The 24,402-nt window shown below is 40.7% G+C and overlaps 3 protein-coding genes across 6 annotated transcripts in view; all 3 read right to left on the bottom strand.

Annotated features, from left to right (window-relative positions):
- The window catches only part of hpd-like.2.L (4-hydroxyphenylpyruvate dioxygenase like gene 2 L homeolog), a 40,174-nt gene extending 39,624 nt beyond the window's left edge, over positions 1-550 (bottom strand). Inside the window, 1 exon segment of the mRNA NM_001089909.1 lies at positions 515-550. The gene's annotated coding sequence lies outside the window, so the exon portion shown is untranslated.
- Positions 551-7,195: 6,645 nt separating this feature from the next.
- Positions 7,196-12,188, bottom strand: LOC108707997 (caspase recruitment domain-containing protein 18). Of its 4 annotated transcripts, none has more exons than XM_041581767.1 (3): positions 11,862-12,188; positions 8,112-8,151; positions 7,196-8,027 (listed from the first exon to the last, which is right to left on the bottom strand). In XM_041581767.1, the coding sequence occupies exons 2-3, from the start codon at positions 8,116-8,118 to the stop codon at positions 7,762-7,764; spliced, it is 273 nt and encodes a 90-aa protein (XP_041437701.1). In that variant the 5' UTR covers positions 8,119-8,151; positions 11,862-12,188; the 3' UTR covers positions 7,196-7,761. The 4 variants fall into 4 exon arrangements, with proteins under 4 accessions (XP_041437701.1, XP_018101709.1, XP_041437700.1 ...); XM_018246220.2 differs by having other exon boundaries at positions 8,112-8,233; positions 11,862-12,184; XM_041581766.1 differs by having other exon boundaries at positions 7,196-8,030; positions 11,862-12,180.
- Positions 12,189-20,873: 8,685 nt separating this feature from the next.
- mtmr4.L (myotubularin related protein 4 L homeolog) overlaps positions 20,874-24,402 on the bottom strand; it is a gene marked incomplete at its 5' end in the record, with an annotated part of 39,767 nt that continues 36,238 nt past the window's right edge. The window contains 3 exon segments of the mRNA NM_001086804.1: positions 20,874-23,182; positions 23,473-23,561; positions 23,750-23,860. Of these exon segments, the coding sequence (NP_001080273.1) occupies positions 23,005-23,182; positions 23,473-23,561; positions 23,750-23,860 (378 nt within the window). The 3' untranslated portion in view covers positions 20,874-23,004.

Here is a 24,402-nt window from a genome sequence, read left to right as displayed (position 1 = left end):
TACAGCATCATATTGTTTATAAGGTACAGGCCTGCGAACAGATAATTAACAAGCAATTATTTGAAACATAGCCTACAAATCATCGGAATATCTGATAATTAATAAAATGATTACTCGGCCATAAAATCATTCTGGGACAGGTTCCTTCTCACTTCTTCTTGCACCCTATGCTCCATGCCTGAGTCATAATTAATTTTATATATAAGAAAATTAACTCACTGCTGATTGGACCGTGGCCATCCTGTATGTCATGAATTTTTAACTGTGCCAAATATTCTGTTCTTTTACTCTCAGGCTTCCTTCTGTTTGTCACATCATAACCCAATTTCAAGCAGAACAGCAGAGTAATATTATAGCGGCTGCACACAGTATGAAGCAAAGCCTTTTATAAATGTACACATCTTACATGTAAGCAATATATATACTTATATGATAGTATTCATTGCAGTTACAATATTAGGATCCAGTAATTATAGGCAAAGCAAATGAGTGAATATTGCAAATGGCCACTTACCATGCTATCAGGCAGTTGGAGCAGCCAAACCTGTACAATATCCCGTGTTTGTTAGAAACCAGAACCAAAAAGACCTTTAATGGGGAAGGGTTAGGTATAAACTAGTAAACATTCTCTGTGATTGGCTCTTAAATATAACACCCTCTACCCTCCTCTGGTCCTCCACCCCCATGAAAAAAATATTTGTACTTTTTAAACTAAGTTCTGGGTCATTCACCCTTCTCTCCTATTCCTGAACAGCAGACTTTGAGCCATTGGGAAATCACCCACAGTGCTACCTACTGATTTGTATGCACCCTTCAGGGATTCTGGGATGTCCAATTAGAACGGGTGCACAGGCTGGTAAATAACTCTCCCCTCACCAATGGAATGTATTTACCTCTGGGTGTGAGTTTCCATTTTGTAAAGGAAATGGTGCCAGTTTGTTGGTTACCTCTGACCCTGGGTGAGACTCCTTTTGTGATGAGACCCACATTGACCAAGGGTACTAATCTAGTAAGGGCCTGGGCAGTGACTTAGAGTTGCCACCTCTTCTGGAAAAAAATATCGGCCTTCCTATATTTATTTTCTTTTTTCCTATTAAAGGGGTTGTTCATCTGTGCATTAACTCTTAGTATGATGTAGAGAGTGATATTCTGAGACAATTTGCAATTGGTTTTCATTTTTTTTTATTTGTGGTTTTTGAGTTATTGCTAGGGTCCAAATTACCCTAGCAACCATACATTGATTTGAATAAGAGACTGGAATATAAACAGGAGAGAGCCTGAATAGAAAAATGAGTAATAAAGTAGTAGTAAAGGAGTAGCAATTACAATAAATATGTAGCTTTACAGAGCATTTATTTTCAGGTCAGTGACCCCCATTGGAAAGCTGAAAGAGTCAGAAGAAAAAGGCAAATAATTAAAAACCTATAAAAAATAAACAATGAAGACCCATTGAAAGGTTGCTTAGCATTGGCCCTTCTATAAAATACTAAAAGTTAACTTAAAGGTGACTACCCCTTTTATAAAATTGGCATCAAGCATCATTTTTACCGACCAATCCTGTAAAATAGGTGGCAACCCTAGCAGTGGCCATAACTGGGTAAATAGTTTTCTATCTATAATATGACATGGAATGTCTGCTGGTAGAAGCAGAGCACAATGTCACATTGCACCATAGCACTATTTTTGGGTCATGCATTGATTCTGGCCAAGGGTGCCCTAGTTACCAAAGTGCAACAACCAGGAAGTATATTATCCAAAACGCTCTGCCCACTTGGTTCAGGAAAAGGGTGCAACTTTCCTCAATCAAGTCATCGTATCCTGATATCTATAACTCAATTTATAAGGAAATGAGGAGAGCACTCTGCAAGCAATTAATGCTGTGGTTATCCTTTTATGAGTCGACTTCTTGTACACGTAGTCGACTAATAAAAGGATAACCACAGCATTAATTGCTTGCAGAGTGCTCTCCTCGTTTCCTTACAAAGTGCATGGTTAATTGGCATCAGATAAAACTGACTGTACAGTGTTTCATGGACTAATGTGAATGATGTGCCTGTACCTGATATAGGGAAGCAGGAGCTCCCAGAAACATTGGGCATGTTATACTCTATTGCAAACCCAGTTCCCATGCCAGTGCTGAATACTACACAGTGGAGCCACACTTTTACCCTGGGATCATACAGTTTGATTCCAACCAGGGACTATCTGCAATGAGTTTGTATCTTCTCCCTGTGTCTGTGTGTCTCTCCTACGGGTACTCAATATTCCTCCGCTTTGTAAGGACTGAGGGTAGTGAAGCTGTTTCCAGCCATAAACAGAAGCTGATGTTTTAGGAGCTCCTTGTTTTCCAGTTCAGTGTAAAAAAAATCATTCGTTTTTTTTATCTTCTTTAGATGATACCAGCTGCCGTGCCTGATTTAGCTTAACTCTGTGTCACCACAAATGGAATAAAACGACCCCAGTATCCCCCCCCCACCACCACATATGGATTACCTGGGCACTGCCAGAGTCTGCTACTTGATACCTTGGCACCAGAAAATCTGGGAAAGTCTGGCTCTTCTCTAAAATGCCAATACAATCTCATTACAGCAGCAAATGCATAAATCCCATAACTGTTAATGATAGGTAAGCTACGACTAGAGATTGAATATATCGGTCTTACAAATGACATTGGAAGTATTGGGCAAAGCAGCCAGTATTAAACTAGTTACTGGGGACACAAGCTACTTAAAGGAACAGTAACACCACAAAATGAAAGTGTTTTTAAGTAATTAAAAAAGAACGTACTATTTCCCTGCATTGGTACAACTGGTGTGTTTGCTTGAAAACAAGGCTATAGTTTATATAAATATGCTGGTATGTAGCCGTGAGGACAGCCATTCAAGGCACAGGTTATGTAGCAGATAACAGATGCTCTCTGTTGTATCCATTGTATATAAATAACTTATCTGTTATCTGCTAAGTAAACTGTACCTTTTCTCTTCTTTCAACTTGAATGGTTCCCCCATGGCTACACAGCACTCTATTATATAAACTATAATATATATATATATATATATATATATGAGATACTCTACACTCAACCATTTATCCATATATTAAAGGGATACTGTCATCGGAAAACTTGTTTTTTTTCAAACGCCTCAGTTAATAGTGCTACTCCAGCAGAATTCTGCATTGAAATCCATTTTTCAAAAGAGCAAACAGATTTTTTTATATTCAATTTTGAAATCTGACATGGGACTAGACATATTGTCAATTTCCCAGCTGCCTCCAGTCATGTGACTTGTGCTCTGGTAAACTTCAATCACTCTTTACTGCTGTACTGCAAGCGATATCACCCCCCCTCCCTTTCCCCCCCCAGCAGCCAAACAAAAGAACAATGGGAAGGTAACCATTTAGAAGCTCCCTGACACAAGATAACAGCTCCCTGGAAGATCTAAGAACAGCACTGAAAGGACCAGTAACATCAAAGAAAATTTTTTAAAAAGTCGAATACAACGAAAAAAACCCACCAAGACAAATTAAATTTTGAAATAGCAAAGCTTTTATTAAGAAATAACTTACAGAAACTCCACTTCCGCTCCTCTTCAGAAAAGGCGACCATCCATACTGCTGCACTCGATTTCCCCTCCCGGCTATTCGTGTCCTCTGCCCCATCTCCTTCTTCAACTCTTGGTGCCGATAGCTCTTCCTGGGCTGCCAGTACATTACATGTCCCACTGAGACTGATTGAGCCAGAAAGTAATTCCATCTTAAGTGCAGGCACAAGTCACATGACTAGGGGCAGCTGGGAAATGGACACTATGTCTAGCCCCATGTCAGATTTCAAAATTGAACATAAAAAAATCTGCTCTCTCTTTTGAGAATTGGATTTCAATGCAGCATTCTGCTGGAGCACACTATTAACTGATGTGTTTTGGAAAAAACCTGTTTTTCCATGACAGTATCCCTTTAAGGGCATTGAAACATTTTGTGCCTTAAGCTACTAAAAATAACTTACCCTTTAAACAAAACAGGGATTGTTTGCCTATATATTGCAATATAAGCTGGCCAACTACAAAGTCAAAGTCATGGCCGGTGTAGCCAGTCCTACACTACACTTTAATCTGATTCATTAACAGTGTCGGAATGGCCCACTAGGATAACTCCAGGTGGGCCCAGGTGTCAGGAGGCCCTTGTACTGCTAAAGATTTGGCCTATTTCATGGCCATTTTATATTTCTTTGATAACAAAGAGGCTAAATAGATGGAATAATAGATTATAGTATGTAAAGAATAGAGAATAGGAGAATAGAGTGAGGAGAAGAATAATAATAATACTGAGAGTGGGCACCTGGTCTATAGTTCTTTGGTGGGCCCCTGGTCTAAGGTTTTTGGGTGGGCCCCAGGTGTCCCAGTCCGACACTGTTCATTAAGAATTATTTTGCTTCATTATACATTTTATAAAGGGACTTAGTTTTACCTGCAACTTGCTTGCTGCTTTCAGCTATAGTCAGGTGATCCCACTGGTGGCCAATAAAAGGGCAACCAAGTTTGGGAGTTTTACTTTGAAAGCAGCAATTATTGGGATCAGTTGGGTCAATATCTCAGCATTATCAACACCACCTATATCCAGAGAGGGCACAAGCATTATTTTATCAACCCAACTGATCCCAATAACAGCAGCTCCAGAGTTAAAAGGAAAGTGTCAGTGTTCCCAGATTGTGAATGAGTTAATTTTTAAGGATGAAACGTCTAAGCTGTGGGGCTCCAGCTGGTTATTTATGAAAGTATTTACAATCCAAATACACCGGGACATTAATCAATGTGATAACTGGAAAAGACAAATTCCAAAAGTATTTGCTAATAATTTGTGAACCATAACGCTCTTTTAAAAAAAAAAAAAAATAGATCTCATAACAGACATGTTTTATGATTTATGTGTTGATTCACAATCGCATGGCAAAGTAAACATTTGTGCTATTCGCAATCATGTTTCTTGATCAAAATATGCAAAAATTAAAAAAAAAAGGCAAAGCAATATGTAAGGGCTCATTTATCATGGAGGGGAGGGGCAATTTGCAAAGTGCAAAAAACAAACACAATCTTCACAATGCATCTGCCACCCCTATCCAGTGAGTTGTGGTTGCTGGTAAGAGGAACAACTATTTGTGCGCCTGAAATATAGTGTAAATAGTTGTATCTGTGTGTCATGCAACTTGTGCTGGCCTGGGTCTCATATAGAAGTGGTGGTGCATGTGTAGTTAGGGTTGCCACCTGGTTTGATCCCAATGTTATTAATAGGGAAAAAAGATAAATATGTAGGAAGGCTGGTATTTTTTCCAGGAAAATGTGGCAACCCTATGTGTAGTGTCTGTGCATCTCCTCCCAAGCCCCTTTATTGAGAGTACTGAGGTCTGCGTTTCATGCCTAAAGCTATTGCTATATGATTCTCTCTACCCTTTACCAACATCTCACTGGTACTTATGGTCCTTATCAAAGGACAGAAAATAGGTACCTGGTAAAACCAGGGTTTCCTTGGATCAAAGAGGGGGAGACATAAGTAAGAGATTACTCCACCTAGAGACCAAATGGATCTACTCCCTAGATACTAGATTACCTCTGGGGATGAACAACGAATATGATGTCACCTTCTCCCCCTATTTCTCTTGAATATAACACATTGGTTCAGTGTGAAAAAAATTATCTTTTATTTTTTCGAATCCCAGCATTCCATTAATATTAACGTGCAGAGTGCTGCGCCTCACAGGACAATTTCCCTGCCCCCCATCACTAATTCTGCGCTCTTGTTCACTGACCCCCGGCTCTCGGGCTCTGGCTGGTATAAATCAGTGAAGGTGGAGCTGAGCATTAGATGGAGTGTTGCAAATAGCCAGGACTCGCTTTAGAGATTACTCACCCACTGACACTCTTCAGCATTCATTCTGACACTCCCACAGCACAAATCTGTCTCCCTCTCTATATACTGTACTGTATGGAGTATTCACTTTGCTGGGGAGCTGCACTTCAATTGAATACTCATATAATATTACTGTTGCATCTTGCCTCCCGTGGCCATATTGCCCTGCTATACCTGCTGTCCTCCACACTGGCTACCATAACTGCTGCTTCGTGGCCCCACCATCCTATCACACCCCTTTATATGATTCCTACAGGAATCAATGTTTGCACAGCTTTACTCTTTTAAGGAGTGATTCACCTTTCAGTTAACTTTTAGTATGTTATAGAATGGCCAATTCTAAGCAACTTTTTAATTGGTCTTCATTATTTTTTTATATAGTTTTTGAATTATTTGCCTTCTTCTTCTGACTCTTTCCAACTTTCAAATGGCGGGTCACGGACCCCTATCTAAAAACAAAAACATGTCCTGTAAAGCTACAAGTTAATCGTTACTTGTACTTTGTATTACTTATCTTTTTTCAGCTCCTCTCCTATTCATATTCCAGTCTCTGATCAAATCAATGCATGGTTGCTAGGGTAATTGGGAGCCTGGCAACCAAATTGCTGATATTCAAAACTGGAGAGCTGCTGAATTCTAAATAACTCAAAAACCACAAATAATAAAAACAATTAAAAAACAATTACAAATTGTCTCAGAATATCAACTTCATACTAAAAGTTAATCCAAAAACAAACAACCCCATTACAGACACCGTGTGACTTTCAAGCTCTGTTTTATATACAATAGATGGGCCTGACTGATTTATTGGTTGTTTTTATTTTACGTGATTTTTAGTTGACTGGGGGGATTAGTATGTCAGCGCATTGGAAATTGCTGATCTCCCAGTCTCCCCGGAAGATGGATGTGTGGAACTCCGCTGGCAGATTCTGTGCCAAGGGATAAGTATAAAGTACGGGGCATTTCCCTGGGGCAGTTAGGCTGGGAGGAGGAGGGTCTACCTGGGGTGGGGAGTGGGGCTTTTTTATACAGGGTTGAATTATACTTTAATCACAGCCCATGATTAAGTACTCCTGTGGGCACGAAACGCGTAGGGCATGGATAGCCCTGTTCCTGTTCTTATGCATGGGGCCACTTGTCTCCCTATGGCTCCGCTAGTAAAAGCACTGAGGAGAGAGCATGGGGCACTCATTATCAGATTAACTAAGGCATCCGCTAACCTTACCTGGAATATAGAGTGTAGAACAGTAATGAAATAATATACAGCTAAAATAAGCTCACAGAACAAGTCCAGTTACACATAAAAATGAAAACTTTATTTTGATTTCCATTTAGGGATTGTGCTACATGATACAATGTTGGTCCCTTTTAAAACAATGCAGAAAATTGAAGAATGCTTTGGCCCCCATCTGGGAGGCAGGGAAATTATAGGGATGAATTACACTCAACCTGTGACCCTCCCAGGGCCAGAAGTAAGGGTTAAGCAGAAGAGACATGTGCCTACAATGGTGGTGGGGGAGTTGGGCACAGAGCTCTTCTGTCACTTACCCTTAGTTCAGGTCCTTGTCCCCCCAATGTCTGCATGTCTTTACCCACCCCCCTTCTGTAGTGGTGCCACACATATTCGCTTGGGGGTGCCATTGGAAGTTGTAGTTTAACAACACTAGATAGGTGGGCTGCAGATTGGGATCCCTGGTTTATAATATACTATTTGCTTTCTTTTCCCAGAGCAAATAGCCTTCCTACCTCACCCTGGAGAGCACAGATAGCTGCATAGATAATTTGGGTTGAAAAAAAAAGACCTTCAATGGATCTCCCGGTACCACTCATCTATATTAGCCTAATCCCCTCCCCAGCAATTTATTGCTTCAGTCCAATCTTAGTACTAAGAGTCGGATCTTCCTTTTGAAGCGCCTGTAGAAATTTCTCTGAAGCCTTGTCCCCTTTCTTTATAATCATGTCAATGAGACATCGAGCTTGATCCCGCGTGACTGACGTATTTTCAGTGACCATTTCTTTCTCACAATCCTTAATGATTTCATCTTCACAAAGACTGTCCAGCAGTTCCTTAATCACAGACGTGTTCACACCTTCCACAAACAGTTTCCTTATACCCCTCAGGCGATCTGCTAAATATACCAGATTATGATTATTTTATTCCTTGTCATCACCATCATCATCACCCCTCCATACGCAAATAGTTTCCTTACCAGCCATTTCCTCCGCGTCTCTTTCTTCTTCCTAAAAGCCCTGGGGAAAATATATTCAAATGTCACCAGAGTTAAACAGAACCACCAAGAGCGACATGTTCACATTGTAGAGATGGGAAAACCTGGAAAATGCAGTGCAAGGATTTAGCCACAAGGTGTCAGTAACAATGTTCATATGTACCATGTACACAGGCATTATTTATAAATCATCTTTATCATCATCATCATTATATGGCACCAGCAAGTTACTCAGCACTAAACAGGGGCTTAGAAATAATATAAAGAAGTAGTTAACTTTTAGTATGTTATAGCATCGCTAATTCTAAGCAACTTTTCAATTGGTCTTCATTACTTTTTAGTTTTTGAATTATTTGCCTCCTTCTTCTGACTCTTTCCTGCTTCAAATGGAGGGTCGCTGACCCTATCTAAGAAACAAATGCTCCATAAGGCTACACATTTATTGTTATTGCTACTTTTCATTACTCGCCTTTCTATTTAGACCCTCTCCTATTTATAGTTCAGTTTCTTATTCAAATCAGTGCATGGTTGCTAGGGGAATTTGGACCCTGGTAACCAGATTGCTGAAACTGGAGAGCTGCTGAATAAAAAGAAAAATAACTCAAAAACCACAAATAATAAAAAATGAAAACCATTTGAAAATTGTCTCAGAATATCGCTCTCTACATCATACTAAAAGTTAATTGAAAGGTGAACAACCCGCTTAAGGGTTACGGAATTAAAAATGGGATCAGATGACCTTGGTCAAAAGAGCTTACAATCTAAAAGTTTGCAAAACGCGTGCAAATTGCTAAATTAAAAGGCACTTATACATGCTCCTTTTTTAAGATTGATGCATGTGACTGTAGACCCATTCAGTCTGATAACACGACACAAGGGATTACTGGAATTTCTGATACACTGGACCTGCCAGTAATTGAGTTATTTCAATAGAACGGCATGCAGCTTTACCTTGTGCTTGCAATTACACAGAGATTCTGGGAATAAATGATGCATTATAGGTAAAATAGATGCCAATAATTGCACTTTGCGCATTGTAAACGAGGCTTATTATGCCAGTGCATTTCCAAACGGAATTCCTAAAGCTCAATGTCATTTCGATACAGAAAGATCACAAATTCTTCTGGGATACTAATATATCTTGTATGTTGAGCAGTATGTCTAAAATCAACCCCTGAGTACAGTCCAGCATATTAAGACAGAGAAAAGAATTCTTTCTGGCTTTAGCTGCCTGTTTAAAATGAAATAATAGGGAATTTCACTGATGCCAGAATCTATTTACATTTCTATTGCTTATATAGGGCATGGCATTAAAGGAGAAGGAAAGCTCCAAGACAGTTCATTGCCAATAGATTAGCCACAATAGTGCAAGCTAGAATACTATATTTATTCTGCAGAATGCTTTACCATACCTGAGTAAACAGCTCTAGACACTGTCTCTGTTTGCTTAGGATAGCAGCTGCCATATAAGCTTGGTGTGACATCACTTCCTGCCTGAGTCTCTCCCTGCTCACTTACAGCTCTGAGCTCAGATTACAGCAGGGATGGGAGGAGGGAGGCGGAGAGGAGCAAACTGAGCATGCTCAAGCCCTGCCCTAGAGGTTTATGCTGAAAACAGGAAGTCTGATACAGAAGCCCATGTGTACACAATGAAAGGAAAGAAATGCTGTTTCTTTTGACAGAGGACTCGGAACAGCATTACTTTGAGGGTTTACTGGTGTATTTAAATAGAGCTTTCTGATAAAGCTTACTTAATTTAAGCCTTTCCTTCTCCTTTAATGTGATGTTGTGATTAAAGCTTCCACACTGCGCAGTGTTTGTATTCTTTGGTTATGTCCCACACCTGTCAGGGAAACACAAGTGGTACCTTCTTACATAGAAACAGGTTTGATGTTCATGGGGGTCAATGGAAGCAAATCTGAACGTGAGGGTCTAATGGGGCCATGTTCCAGTCATTGTTGGGACATTCCTCCCCCCTCTTGAATAATCTCTGACATCACTGCAGGGGGTGGCACATGTAGTTACATCAAGTTTTATATATTTTATCATCCTTTTTCTTATACTTGTTTTTACATTTTTATCTTCTCCTTCTTATACTCTTGTTTTTCTACTCTGCACATTTCTGTTCCCTTTACTATCTTTACTATTTTTTCATTCCTTAATTCCCCTCTGTCTGTCACTTTTTCAGTTTGCCCATGTATCCCCTTTTCTATACGCCTTCGCTTTCTCTTATTTCCCATTTTCTAAGCATTTCCTGAATTGTATGCACTCGGCACTATTTCTTTCTTGCTGTCCCATTAACTTTCCATTCCTTTCTGTCTATACTTATCCCCTCATCTGTCTGTGAATTCCTTGTCCTTACACTGCCTCTCTCTGATTCTGAGTGTGGCCTCTACTCCACTGCCACTCACCAGCCACATGTAACTGAAGGCTATCAGTAATAGTATACACTCTCTCCTGTGGGTGAAAGGGGGAACAGAATTTGCCCAAAAGAGCTAACAATACATGGGTATAATTACTAGGGCTGCACTGAATCCAGGATTCGGTTCCTTAGTCGCCCATAGGATTAGGCCATTTTCAGCAGGATTTGGATTCGGCCGAATCCTTGTGCCTGGCCAAAACGGAATCCTTAAAATCATGTGACATGTCACAACCTGCAGTCACAGGGGGGGCCCATGAAGTAGGGGGCCCAGTAAAGCTGGCCATTGATGCAAAGATCCAATCATACGAATCATCGTACGATCGGACTTTCCCATCTCCCGACCCGCCACTAACCATTCAGATCAACGTCTTACCAGTCAGATTAGTAAAAGAACAGATCAGCCAATGTTCTGCCCCTGACAGCAATCGTACGATATCTATGTCCAACCAAAGCTAGTGACAGTCTCCCACTGAAAATTGTACGATCGGCAATACACGCAGAGATATTATCGGCAGCCGACAGAAATTTTCTAACCTGTCCGATCGACCAAACGACTGATCTCCGCCGGACGAAAAATGTCGGGACTCTCCACACACGTTCCGAAAATCGTAAGAATCCTTGATTCGTACGATCAGATCTTTGCGTCTATGGCCAGCTTTAGGCCCTAAATAACGAGTCGTGTTGAAGATATCTTGTTACAATAGAACACCGATGTTTTGGGGCCCTAAACTGAATTTGCTGTGGGCCCAGTAACATCTAGTTATGCCACTGTTCAAATCTAACAGATTTATTAGGGCAGGGAACAGGGTAGCAGGCAGTAACTGTTCCGTACTACATTATTACTCAATTAATCATGAAAAGGAAAAATATGTATTAATTGATCACATTGTTGCTTGAAACAATATTTACTTTTTTTTAAAAAAAATACATTGGTTTGAATAGAGATCTCAATTGTAATGACTTAGCAAATATTTGTTCCTGTGCTGGTTTGAGTGAGTTGCAGTTGTACCATACACAACAAGAGTGTCCCTGTCCTTCTCTTTTTCTCTTAAGTTCCAACTTCACATTCATACTATAATACAATTCATTTGTGCTCTGAAGTCAGAATCCAGCTAACACCCCACCTCCCGCTTTGTTAGAGCTGCCACCTTTTTTGGTAAAAAAAATACCGGCCTTCCTATATATTTAGATTTTTTTCCCTATTAATAACATTGGGGTCAAGTATCATTTTAACTGGTCAGGCGAGTGCTGCCTTAGGCTTCTACCCCTTTATGAGCTTTTTTGGCGGCGCAAAGAGAACAAACTCTTACCTTTACCGTCAGGCCTATTTGAAAGTGAAACCTGTTTTCTGTTCCCGCCTTCAAGTCTTCTCACACAGATAAAGGAAAAGGAAGTCTTTTTTTTGTACATGAATGTTTACGTGACAATGAGCAGAGAATTAGTCACACTGTATAGTGAGAGCATGTTCAGGCTCATATCCCCCCAGCAGTGTTAGAGGCACATGGACATGTTTTCTCTTGTGTTTCAAGGAGAGATTTTAGTGACTGTAACAGCTAATAGTAATGTTAATAATAAACAGGGAACAGCTAATTATAAACAGCTGCCTCACACTGTACAATCTTCACCACTGACACAGTAACACCAGTGTTCCACGGGGTGAAAAAAGTGAAACAGAACAATGCAAAAAATAAGTCTCACCCACAATGATAAGCCACACCACTGTTATAATAAGCCTCACCCACTGTTATAATAAACCACACCCACTGTTATAATAAGCCTCACCCACTGGTATAATAAGCCTCACCCACTGGTATAATAAGCCTCACCCACTGTTATAATAAACCTCACCCACTGTTATAATAAGCCTCACCCACTGTTATAATAAGCCACACCCATTGTTATAATAAACCACACCCACTGTTATAATAAGCCTCACCCACTGTTATAATAAACCTCACCCACTGTTATAATAAGCCTCACCCACTGTTACAATAAACCACACCCACTGTTATATTAAGCCTCACCCACTGGTATAATAAACCTCACCCACTGGTATAATAAGCCTCACCCACTGTTATAATAAGCCTCACCCACTGTTATAATAAACCACACCCACTGTTATAAGCCTCACCCACTGTTATAATAAACCTCACCCACTGTTATAATAAACCTCACCCACTGTAATAATAAGCCTCAGCCACTGTTATAATAAGCCTCACCCACTGTAATAATAAGCCTGACCCACTGTTATAATAAACCACACCCACTGTTATAAGTCTCACCCACTGTTATAATAAACCACACCCACTGTTATAATAAGCCTCACCCACTGTTATAATACACCTCACCCACTGTTATAATAAGCCTCACCCACTAATACTTTCTGGTTTAGTCATTTTGCTATTTCCACGTTAATAAAAAAACAATTCAGTCCACCAGTAATAAACAGGTCACATTAGTACAAATAAACCCTGCTTGGTTTAACAACTGATACTGTGACGTGGGGCAGCGATTCAGCACAGAGATGTACTGCACTATATACTGAGGAGCATCGACTGCTGACTAACTGCACAGAATAGACTATATGCACGAGACTCCCATGGTGACGGCTGAGGTTTGGGGGGTTTTGGTGAGTCAGGGCTGCTCCCAGAGGGGATGCAATTAGGGTTGCCACATTTGACATCTGCAAAAACCGAAGAAGAGAACGGCAACAGAGCAGAACAGTGACATTTGGGGTCGGGTCAGGATATTTGGGGTGCATTTGTACCTTGTAGGGGCAAGGTGGCAGATGTGGTTACTGGTAAGATTATTGTTTGGCTTTCACAAAGCTGAAACCTGAATGGACAGTTGAGACCCAAATAACCCTAAGAAAATTGTTTGTGTCTAAAGTGAACAGGTGGTAACACTACATGAAGCAGAAAACATTATCAATATCCACTGCATGTTGCTCTACATGTGACCCTGGTCTAACTCATTCCTTTATCTACAAGGTCATTTCTCCTGATCACTTTCTTATCTGGTCCTATTCCACCCTTCTGTTGTCTTCCTATTCCCCCATGTTACATCCCACACCATCTCAGTATAGATTTGCTACTTCCAGTAAGGTCACCATCTGATTGTTTTTAATGAATATCACCCCCAGAAAACAGTAGCAAGAGTAACCTTATTTTTTTTAAAAGGTTTTTATTTAGCATTTTCAAACAACAAACAAACAAACAAATATTGTATTATGCATGGTTACATTTTATTGTAAACATATCACACAGTATACCAGCATTTGAAATATTTGAATCCTGTACATTTGTATATACTTTAATTCAGGTATAATTCTGGATCTATTGCCCCTAGGGCACTTAAGTAGGTGATATAGATATAAATGCCATTGATATCTTGCCATCTCTTACATTAAGGCTCCTCAGTGGCCTCCAGCCAGTCCCGCCACACCAGATCATATTTCTGAGGGCATCCTCTTGCAGTATACAGTGGTGTGAAAAACTATTTGCCCCCTTCCTGATTTCTTATTCTTTTGCATGTTTGTCACACAAAATGTTTCTGATCATCAAACACATTTAACTATTAGTCAAAGATAACACAAGTAAACACAAAATGCAGTTTTTTAAATGAGGGTTTTTATTATTTAGGGAGAAAAGAAATCCAAACCTGTGTGAAAAAGTAATTGCCCCCTGAACCTAATAACTGGTTGGGCCACCCTTAGCAGCAAAAACTGCAATCAAGCATTTGCGATAACTTGCAACGAGTCTTTTACAGCGCTCTGGAGGAATTTTGGCCCACTCATCTTTGCAGAATTTTTGTAATTCAGCTTTATTTGAGGGTTTTCTAGCATGAACCGCCTTTTTAAGGTCATGCCACAACATCTCAATAGGATTCAGGTCAGGACTTTGACTAGGCCACTCCAAAGTCTTCATTTTGTTTTTCTTCAGCCATTCAGAGGTGGATTTGCTGGTGTGTTTTGGGTCATTGTCCTGCTGCAGCACCCAAGATCGCTTCAGCTTGAGTTGACGAACAGATGGCCGGACATTCTCCTTCAGGATTTTTTGGTAGACAGTAGAATTCATGGTTCCATCTATCACAGCAAGTCTTCCAGGTCCTGAAGCAGCAAAACAACCCCAGACCATCACACTACCACCACCATATTTTACTGTTGGTATGATGTTCTTTTTCTGAAATGCTGTGTTACTTTTACGCCAGATGTAACGGGACGCGCACCTTCCAAAAAGTTCAACCTTTGTCTCGTCGGTCCACAAGGTATTTTCCCAAAAGTCTTGGCAATCATTAAGATGTTTTTTAGCAAAATTGAGACGAGCCTTAATGTTCTTTTTGCTTAAAAGTGGTTTGCGCCTTGGAAATCTGCCATGCAGGCCATTTTTGCCCAGTCTCTTTCTTATGGTGGAGTCGTGAACACTGACCTTAATTGAGGCAAGTGAGGCCTGCAGTTCTTTAGATGTTGTCCTGGGGTCTTTTGTGGCCTCTCGGATGAGTTGTCTCTGCACTCTTGGGGTAATTTTGGTCGGCCGGCCACTCCTGGGAAGGTTCACCACTGTTCCATGTTTTTGCCATTTGTGGATAATGGCTTTCACTGTGGTTCGCTGGAGTCCCAAAGCTTTAGAAATGGCTTTATAACCTTTGAAATTGAACTCTGGTGTGATAAACCACAGTTAAGTTATTTTTTAACAAGGGGGGCAATCACTTTTTCACACAGGCCCATATAGATTTGGATTTTTTTTCTCCCTTAATAACGTAAACCTTCATTTAAAAACTGCATTTTGTGTTCAATTATGTTATCTTTGACTAATAGTTAACGGTTTTTGATGAGCAGAAACATTTAAGTGTGACAAACATGCAAAAGAATAAGAAATCAGGAAGGGGGCAAATAGTTTTTCACACCACTGTAGGTGAGTTGTATTAGGGGGAGTGTTGTTTTTAGCAAGTTCAACCAGCCATTAAATGTGGGTGGTTGGGGGGACATCCAATTCAGGAGAATACATTTCCTGGCATAGAACAGTAATGTACGAAAAAGAATTCTCATGGCCGCCCTTGGGGTAACCTCATCTACTACACCAAGAATGCACACCTGAGGGGTTATCAGGTTGGGTAGTGTCGTTTTATCCTGAATGTAGTTGAGAACCTGAGACCAGAAGGCTTGGATTCAGAGGCATGACCAGATGAGGTGTAGGTAAGACGCCTCTGAGGCCCTACACTTAGGACACTGTGGTGAGTCGAGTCTGTTCATACGAAACAGCCTATTTGGAGTTAAGTGGAGTCTATGTAGGATCTTGAACTGAATCAATCTATCTCTGGTCGAGACGAGATAGTCAAAGAGTAACCTTATTGACCAAGGACCAGAGGGGTGTGAAACGTGTCAGGCAGTGATGTACCTGACTTTCTGTATGTATTTTAGTAGTCAGCAGTAAAGAATGAACTTTTAATAATATCCGTTTGGAGGTGCAGTTTTCTCCTTAGTTAACTGTATGGACTCATTTTCTTAAGAGCTAGCACTCCTGTACAGTGATCAGAATGGACTAGAGATGGAGGGAGTTAGGATTGATGGTGCAGCTGGAGTGGTGTTTTGTTTGTAGAGTGTATGTGTAACCACAAGCATGTCTGCTCTTTGTGGCGTATGTTTACAAACCAAATATAGCACCAGCCTAATGTTTAGGGCCCCCCAGGATTAAACAATATTCTAAATGTAATGGCAGCTACATGTTTCTGATCTAGCACTCTGCTTTTTAACCTGAACACGCCACTCGGCATTATGATAAGTAACTCCCAGCAGAACAGGCAGTACATGTGACTATTGAACCCTTGCTACAATGGTGGTGGGAAGTGTGCTGTTGTTGAACTATAACTCTCAGAAGTAGAAAAACCAGAGCTGGGCACCAGTGATTCTTGAACAGATTATTCAGTGAACATCAAATATAGAACAGTTATGCCATATTGTTAATTAATGTGCTTATGCAGCCTTTGGACCCTCAGCACTTCCACCTGGTACTCAGGTGAAGAACCAAGAGCCGAGCCCATGGCATTCCCTCACCCGTTATCAACTAGGGAAAAGGGCATCCGATAGTATCCTTAAACTGAGAGGATACCTCCCTCCTATAGGGCACAGGTCACCTGTAAATTCCCATCAGAGGGAGCCAAATGTTAATTATTGTTCTACTCTACACAATCAAGGGCACCAGGCCCGGACTGGCAATCTGTGGGTTCTGGCAAATGCCAGAAGGGCTGCTGTAATGTCCCATAGACAGTCACTATTTAGTGGGCTGGTGAAGGACTATTTGGGCCTCTGAATACTTGGAATGCCAGGGCCTATTTTGACTCTCAGTCCAGACCTGAAGGGCACAAAGCAGGAACAGACCATGGTAATATCTTCTTGATTGTGAATAAAGGGGTTATAGGGAAGTGAAACAAGTGCCGTTTTATTCTGGAGTTTCCATTGATGTCAGTGAGGAATGTGCACTTATAAAATCTTAAAGGGCACCTCTCTCATAGAAATGGTTTTCATCAGCCTGCATCCTGGATGGGGGATACAATAGTCATTTTTGAAGAGAAGCATCAGTCGACACCACCTGATTCTACATCACATGCAAGCACATAATGAGTGAGCCAGGTAGAAACAATTTTGTTCAGTAGGTCCCCTTCATTGCCACCTATCATAGTGCTCAGTCTAATCCCAGTCTCCCTCCTTACTTCTAAAGACCCCATATTTGCCCCTCTATCCGGCCTGTAGCTAAGGTTACCACCTTCTCTGGAAAAAAATATCAGCTTTCTTCTATTTTAAATCTTTATTAAAAAAAAAAAAACATCGGCATCACCCATCATTTTTACTGGCCAGTAAAATACTCTTATTTAGAGGACAATAAGCCAGACCCATATGGAATGAGCAGGGTTTGATTAATAAACCTGTTAGCAAGGAAAGATAAAACTTTGCTCATGGAGGATAAAAGGATAAACCTGGCAAATATTAGATTCATCTGCAAAATGTAGACCAGCTATAGGATGTGGGCAGATTATTTGACTATTTATTATGCTTCTTCAGTTGTTTTGCAGTTTTCTCCCTCTTCAAAAACACGCCACTGAATCAAGGTGGGACACGGCGATCACAGGTTTGCCTGAAGTCCACAGGTAGGGCAGGTTCAGGCCAACAGCAGATGATGGGAGGGTTGGGCCAAGATTTCTGTACCCCCCTCCCCCCGGATATGTGGTTACTGGTGTGTAACTTGTATAAACGATGCCCCCTCCAGTGATGCAAGTATGTGTCCGCAATTTGCGTATCAATAGTGTGATACAAGGTTTGCATCAGGGTTCTGATCCATGTGCACAGCTACTGCAAGGTGTCACTGGACCCAGGGCAAAGATCTCATTGGTTCTCTAAAGCAGGTGTTCTAGAGCAAATGTCCCTTTTACCCATTGCCCTGACCATGTGCGGTGCAAGAATGATTGTGGCAACAGTTTTGAGAAGTGTAAATATCCCGCAGGATATGTCAGATATTGGTACATTTTATTCTAATACATGGACAGCCAAACTGCAGAGTGCTATCCTTCTGGTGGCCTGCAGACCCCCCCCCCCCCCTTGTGTGGACCTCCACTAAAGTCTGGCTATATTGATTACTTACCTTTGTGTAACATTCAAAAGGTATCAGACCTGAGATTAACTGGCCCCTGCTTTGTTCACACCTGAGATTCAGGATGCAAACGCCCTTGCAGTGTTCACACTTGTCATCCCCTGTATCGTTCACACCTCTATCTGGCAGTGCCCACATTATTCACACCTCACACAGTCACTGTACAGAATACAGTACATACTGTTCATCTTAAGAGTGGTCCTGATCATGTTCCCTGTCTCCATCCCTGCTCTGCTTGTGCCTGATCTACCCCCACCTACCTTACTGCTACAAGTGCACCAGGGTCCAGTCAATTAACATTCAGGTCATTGGTGGGACACTTCTGGCTGTTTTGTCACTCACTCAGCTGAAAATCCCACAGGAGCAAAATGCTGACATCACCCTGCATGCCATTGCCCTTAAAGCGCACCTATCACAGCCAAAATCAAACACATATTAACAATCTGACCAGTACAAGCTAAAATGTTTAATCAAACTACAAATATAGTTTTTTGAAAAAAACTGCAGGTTTTAAAAAATCCCTTACTTTGTCAAATAGGTTCTTTTACTAAGGGAGGCCATACTGAGACTATAACATGCAAATTTCAGGAGCATGCTCAGATTGTAGCATTGCCTTGAGAATCTACCCAGAATGCCTTGTTTTAGTAAACTCCTCCACTAGAAGTATCAGGAGATTTCCCTATCTTGTCCCCTGCTGGTGATGTAACTTCCAGCAGGTGGCAGCACTACTGAACAGTAGCTAACACAGAGGTTTGGCTGATTTAAATGTAGCTTAGAAGGGTTGATAAGCAACCAAGGAGCTACAGTTGGCTGTGTAGATATAGGTAGGAGGAGCCAGTGAAATCCAAGATGTCTGCCTCAGCTAGAACTGCAGTGGAGATAGGGGAGATCTTGCAGAAGGTATAGTGAGCTGATGATTTACATTAAACAAACAATTCTAACTGTTTTAAAAATAGGATTTCTTTAACTTTCACATAGTGTATTTACTTGGTAAATGATTTTAGTCATGATTGGTGCCCTTTAAAATAAGTCACAGGTTTTCTGTCTTTTTTTCGGTTCCCGCTCCCCTAGCATCTTACCATTCGGCCAGTCTGTGCGGAGAGTTGTTGCTTGGCAAGAGTGATTGCCATAATGCTTCATCCATGTAGTCCAACTTATTCATTACCACAGTAGCAGCCCCTTTATCCTTTTTAATAATTATATCAATTTAATACACAAGTTCATGAATATCCTGTAAATTACATCTTTGTAGACGGAGATTAGTGATGTAATTTCTGTCACATGACTCACAAACTTGTGTATTATAATAAACAAAGTACCTCCTGTTGCAAAATTTGAGGAGATTAGAAGTCAACGTGGAGTTTCATGACCTGTATAAAAATACTGAGGATGTGGTATCTTGTGGAACTTCCCTTTAATGTACTTCCCCACACACACACTTTGTAAGTAGCACTTGATGAAGGGCTTGGCCCTGAAACGTCTGCTAGGATCTCACCTTAATAATGAAGATAATAAAGAATTTTTGTGCAGAAGCATTGAGTGGAGTGTGCCTTTGTTTCATCAACCAAGTCATCTGTGCTACATCCCCTGGCTTTAAATATACCTTAGGTCACGTCCTTTATTATGTTACTATTTTATGTCTCCTATTATGTCTCCCACCAAGATACTTGGTTTCCAATTTAGATAATATATACTAGCAGCCTATCCCCCATGTCCATCAGCATTTGTTTCCCCATGCTGTGAATTATTTCTCCTCCCCTTGTTTCCCCTTCCCCCCATATACTTGGCCCAAGGGCATCACTCAGTATCCACACTTCCCCACAATCCGAACAGCTGTATACAATAATATTTTACAAATTTGCCTGTCTCTGTTTTTTTAGTTGTTTTTGCTCCCGTTCCATATTGCCTGATGAAGCTGGAAATGCCTGCGAAACGCGTTGCAATACTGTTTGGTGAATAAACTATTATTGAAAATTACCACTTTCGTTGGTGTCTGCTTGGAGGAGGTAAGTTCATTACTACCTCCTCTGAATTACCCATTGGGTTTTTAAGTGCTTTTAGCTATTTTTATCCTTTTGGCGCCTCTGTTTTGTCTTACTACTATATCGATTCCACCTCGAGTGGAGGGGTATCATCCCCTTTTTCTTTTTCTACAGAGAGCGACGTTTTATTCCTGAGTGGGGTCAGGATAATCTCCCCACCTGCCTATACAGTGGTTGCCTATCGGTAACCCTGGTTTGTGAGTATTAACTTGTTTACTCTACCATTACTCCCTGTAAAAACATATTACACTATTGGGGCTCTTGGTGTTCCTTTTTGCTTTTGTTTCATAAGTAAGTAGGTTTGTGTTTGAAACAGAGCCAACATTGTGCACCTCCCAAGTAAATTTTTTTTTTTTTCACTTGAGAAGTAAAGAAAGAAGCTAGGTTTGTGACTTACTGGAAGGCTGCCTGCTTGATACCTGATGTCTTCCTCTTAAACCGGCATATTTTTTTTATATAGAGCACCAGGGAACAGGCTGCAAGTAAATGTTTATATGGTGCAAACACTGGACTCCTGCAAACTAGGATTTCCATTCTTCCTGAAGAATAAATACAGGGGGTGGTATTAGAACAAACACAATTAGAACAACATCTGTACAAACTCTACAGGCAACAAAGAAGTGAAGTGACTTGGGAGGACATCAGAATGTGTATTTATTTGAAGTGTTTCACCTTTACAGCACTTATGTTGTACACAATATTTTACAGAAATGTATTCTCATTTGCCATTGCTTCTGTCCAGTTCATTTAGCTGGAGCTACCAGAACAAACTCAAATGAAATCATTCCCTTCCCATATTCTTTACTGTGGGCAACGAGATGACATCCACATACTGTATTGGGCCACAAAACCAGACAGTTACGGAACATGTTTCCATAACACCAAAAGAATTTCTGTCTGGGAAGGGAACCCTGTCACGTGCTATTGAGGTGGTTACACCCAATCATACACTTGATTTCCAACACCGTGTTTACTGCTCTCCAGCAATGGAGGTGCAGCAGAGGTGCCTGGGGTTCAGATATATGAGGTCTAACACTAGTAAACAGTGGTTAAGCTCAGAGCACAGCCCAACGGGAAACAAACACAGAAAAACAAATATTTTCTGCTAAATGCCCAAAACGCTCCACAAATCTCTCATTTCTTTCAGCAATATGCCCAGTTAAGGCAGGCATTGCAGAATCGCTCACGTGTGGTGCATATGTAGCTTTGCAAGTGGGAATGACAGTGAGAATGTTTAGGCACCTTTCCACTATAAAAGAGAGAGTATTAATGTCAAATGATGTAGCAACTAGGCGTTGTGGATACCCGCCGGAGCTACTCAATACCTAAAATGAATTTACATGTACATTATTAAGTTATAGTGTGGAGGTACACCAACCCTTTTGAGTTTTTCCCTTCAGCATTTACAAATGCCCTCCTTTTGCAGCCCTTGATAAGCAAGAGGTGTCCCTGCTCACATACAGCATTAGAACTCTGCCTTGTCCCCTTTTGAAGCTACCATGCAATTCACGTAAGGAGATACGGTCTATGTTCCACTGTACGTATTACTGTAACCACGACTGCAAAGCAGATCACTTGGGGTAAGGTTCTGCATCAAAAGACTGAACGGAGTTGTGTGTGTGTAAAGACCAGCAATATACAGCAGAATCTATTCCAACTAATAACATCATTCTGTTAAACAGACTTTGCTTGCCTGCAGCCTAATAGTGGCAAATAGCACTGAAGCCACTGAAATGTGACAACAAGGACCGAAACAAATACAGAGCCAGCAAAAAAAAGTGCATTAACATATAAACAAAAAGGAAGAAGATGACAGGAGCATGACTGTACTGTAATCTAGTTTACCTGGCAGACTAAAAACCTTTTGGTATCAATGTTCTGTCCCTTTTCTGGGTGACATTAAGTGCACAACATTAGAAATAGCAGCATTTAATACAAAGCCCCTCAGAAAAAAAATACCACAAAGCAGACTTTGTGTTTACATTTTCCTTTCCATTTGGGAATCAGTATCTAAGTATGAGATTTTGATACGGTTAATGGCAAAAGGAACCAACATAAACAAACAAAACATAAATATTTACAGGCTTCTAGGTATGGGTTGTTTATACCCATCAAAACAAATGTACAGTAACACTAGCATACGCAGTAACCTCCATACTAAACCCTATTACTGCAGACAGGCCAATTAATGAGACCTTCGGCAAAAAACTCTTCACAGCTTGGAAGTAATCATCTGCACTTTCATTTACACGTAAACCCTTCACTTCCAGGTCCAATAAACAGACCAGCTTGTTTCACTTGGCCACAGCTTTGCTCAAGTCGCAAACATTTCACCTATTCTTTTTCAAGAATCAAACAATGTCAGTCAGTTGAAGGAAACCAACATCTCACTGTGACTTCTACCCCACATTGGTAGTGTCATGCTACTGAAAAAAACATGGAAACCTCTCTGCACTTCACTGATCTTTTTTTGTCACTCTGGAAAACATTTCGCTTTCACTACACTAAGCTCTCACCGTGACAGATGTATGAACATGGAGTTATTAGAAATCCTAAATATGGGTTGCAACTGCATTTTCGGGGTGGGGTGGAGAGAACCTGCCTCAGTGTAGCAATGTAATGCTAGAGTAGGCCAGCCTGCTGCTTGTCACTGAAGATATCCACAGGCATGCAGCTGAGTACCAACAGACATGCCTTCCTCTTAATCATCATCTTCGTGGCAGAAAACAAAAAGAGGAGCAAAAAGAAAACAGGTTTTAAGTTAGCATTCAGCTTGAGGCTGCAGTGAGGGGTTTCTTCAGCTGCTGTGACATAAGCTCCCTTGCACGGGACACTTGAATGTGGTCATAGCACGTGTTGCACACTAGCACAGGGTCGTACAGCTGCTGGTCAGGTATAGGAAGCTTCAAGTGGCAACAGGCTGCGCAGAACACATTACCGCAATTTCTGAGGAGGAAAAAGATGAAGGGATTACATTTTATATTTTACATTGGTGCACTTCGTGATTTATCAGCTGTAATCACCATCTCAGTACGGTTAAGGTTTTAACCCAAGGATCGTTCCTATGTATTTTTACTGTTATTTATTATACTGCATGAGGGCTTTTTGTATGTTTGTTTGCATGCATCCTATGCATAAAAAGAGAGCATATTAAATCTCACTGATTAGCAACAATGGTAATATTTTCTCAAACCGAGTTAAAGTATTTCACGTACAGACGTGCAAATGTTCTTTACCTGCAATGATGTCTACGTTTTGCCAGCCAGAATTCACAGTCACAGTTAAAGCAATGTGAAGCCATGTGGTCAGGGACCCATCTTGTTACCTATATATAAAAGAAAGTATTTACTGAAGTGCAAGTATAGAAATAAGAAAGTAGAAAATGTAAAGGTGCCTAAAGCGGTGCCATCTACCATGTGAATTCTATACTTATACATATTTTGTGTAATTTCCCCACCCCAGACTGGGCCAGAGCTGTTCTTTGGTTTCAAATGTTGTAACCACCATACATACCTCAGTTTCCTTTTTATCCACTGGCTCCCAACTTGCTTCAGAGAGTCGGTCTTCACTCTTATCTGAATAGAGGTCATCCATATCGCTACCATCAGACTCTTTTACACACGTCTAGCATAGAGTCAACACAGAGCACAGTGTAAGTTAAAGCATTAAAATACAGGCTATAGCAGATGTATAAAGCAAGCAATACATAGGTTGATAAAAGCTTTAGGTCAATTAGCAGCTTATTGGCCAGGCTTTGAGACACAATAAACTGCCCCAAACAACAGCTGTACGAAAATAAGCCAGATGATATATCTATTGGGCAGGTTTGAAACTTCTGCCAGGAAAAAAAAAAATCTCCCAACAAATCTGGATAGGCCCCAACTATGCTCTGACCGTTGACCCAGGGACAGAACAATAGGATCATCCTAATTTAACCTGGCATGTTGGTAGGTAAATTAGGTTAAGTGTATGTCCATTTACTACAGACTGGGACAAGCAACTACAAACAGTAATACAAATAGGCTTCACGGTACATAAGTAGTGCAATGTAACCTGTAAAGGGCAAGGAAGGGAAGAATAAAAAGAGTATAAAGAATAAAAAGAGTAAGGAAGGGAAGAATAAAAAGAGCAAAGAAGGGGAGGAATAAAAAGAGCAAGAAAGGGAA

Source organism: Xenopus laevis, chromosome 2L (assembly GCF_017654675.1).
Source record: "Xenopus laevis strain J_2021 chromosome 2L, Xenopus_laevis_v10.1, whole genome shotgun sequence".
In the NCBI taxonomy this organism is placed as follows: domain Eukaryota; kingdom Metazoa; phylum Chordata; class Amphibia; order Anura; family Pipidae; genus Xenopus; species Xenopus laevis.
The sequence above is the reverse complement of the archived record's forward strand: the minus strand, read 5'-3'. Positions and strand labels throughout refer to the sequence as shown.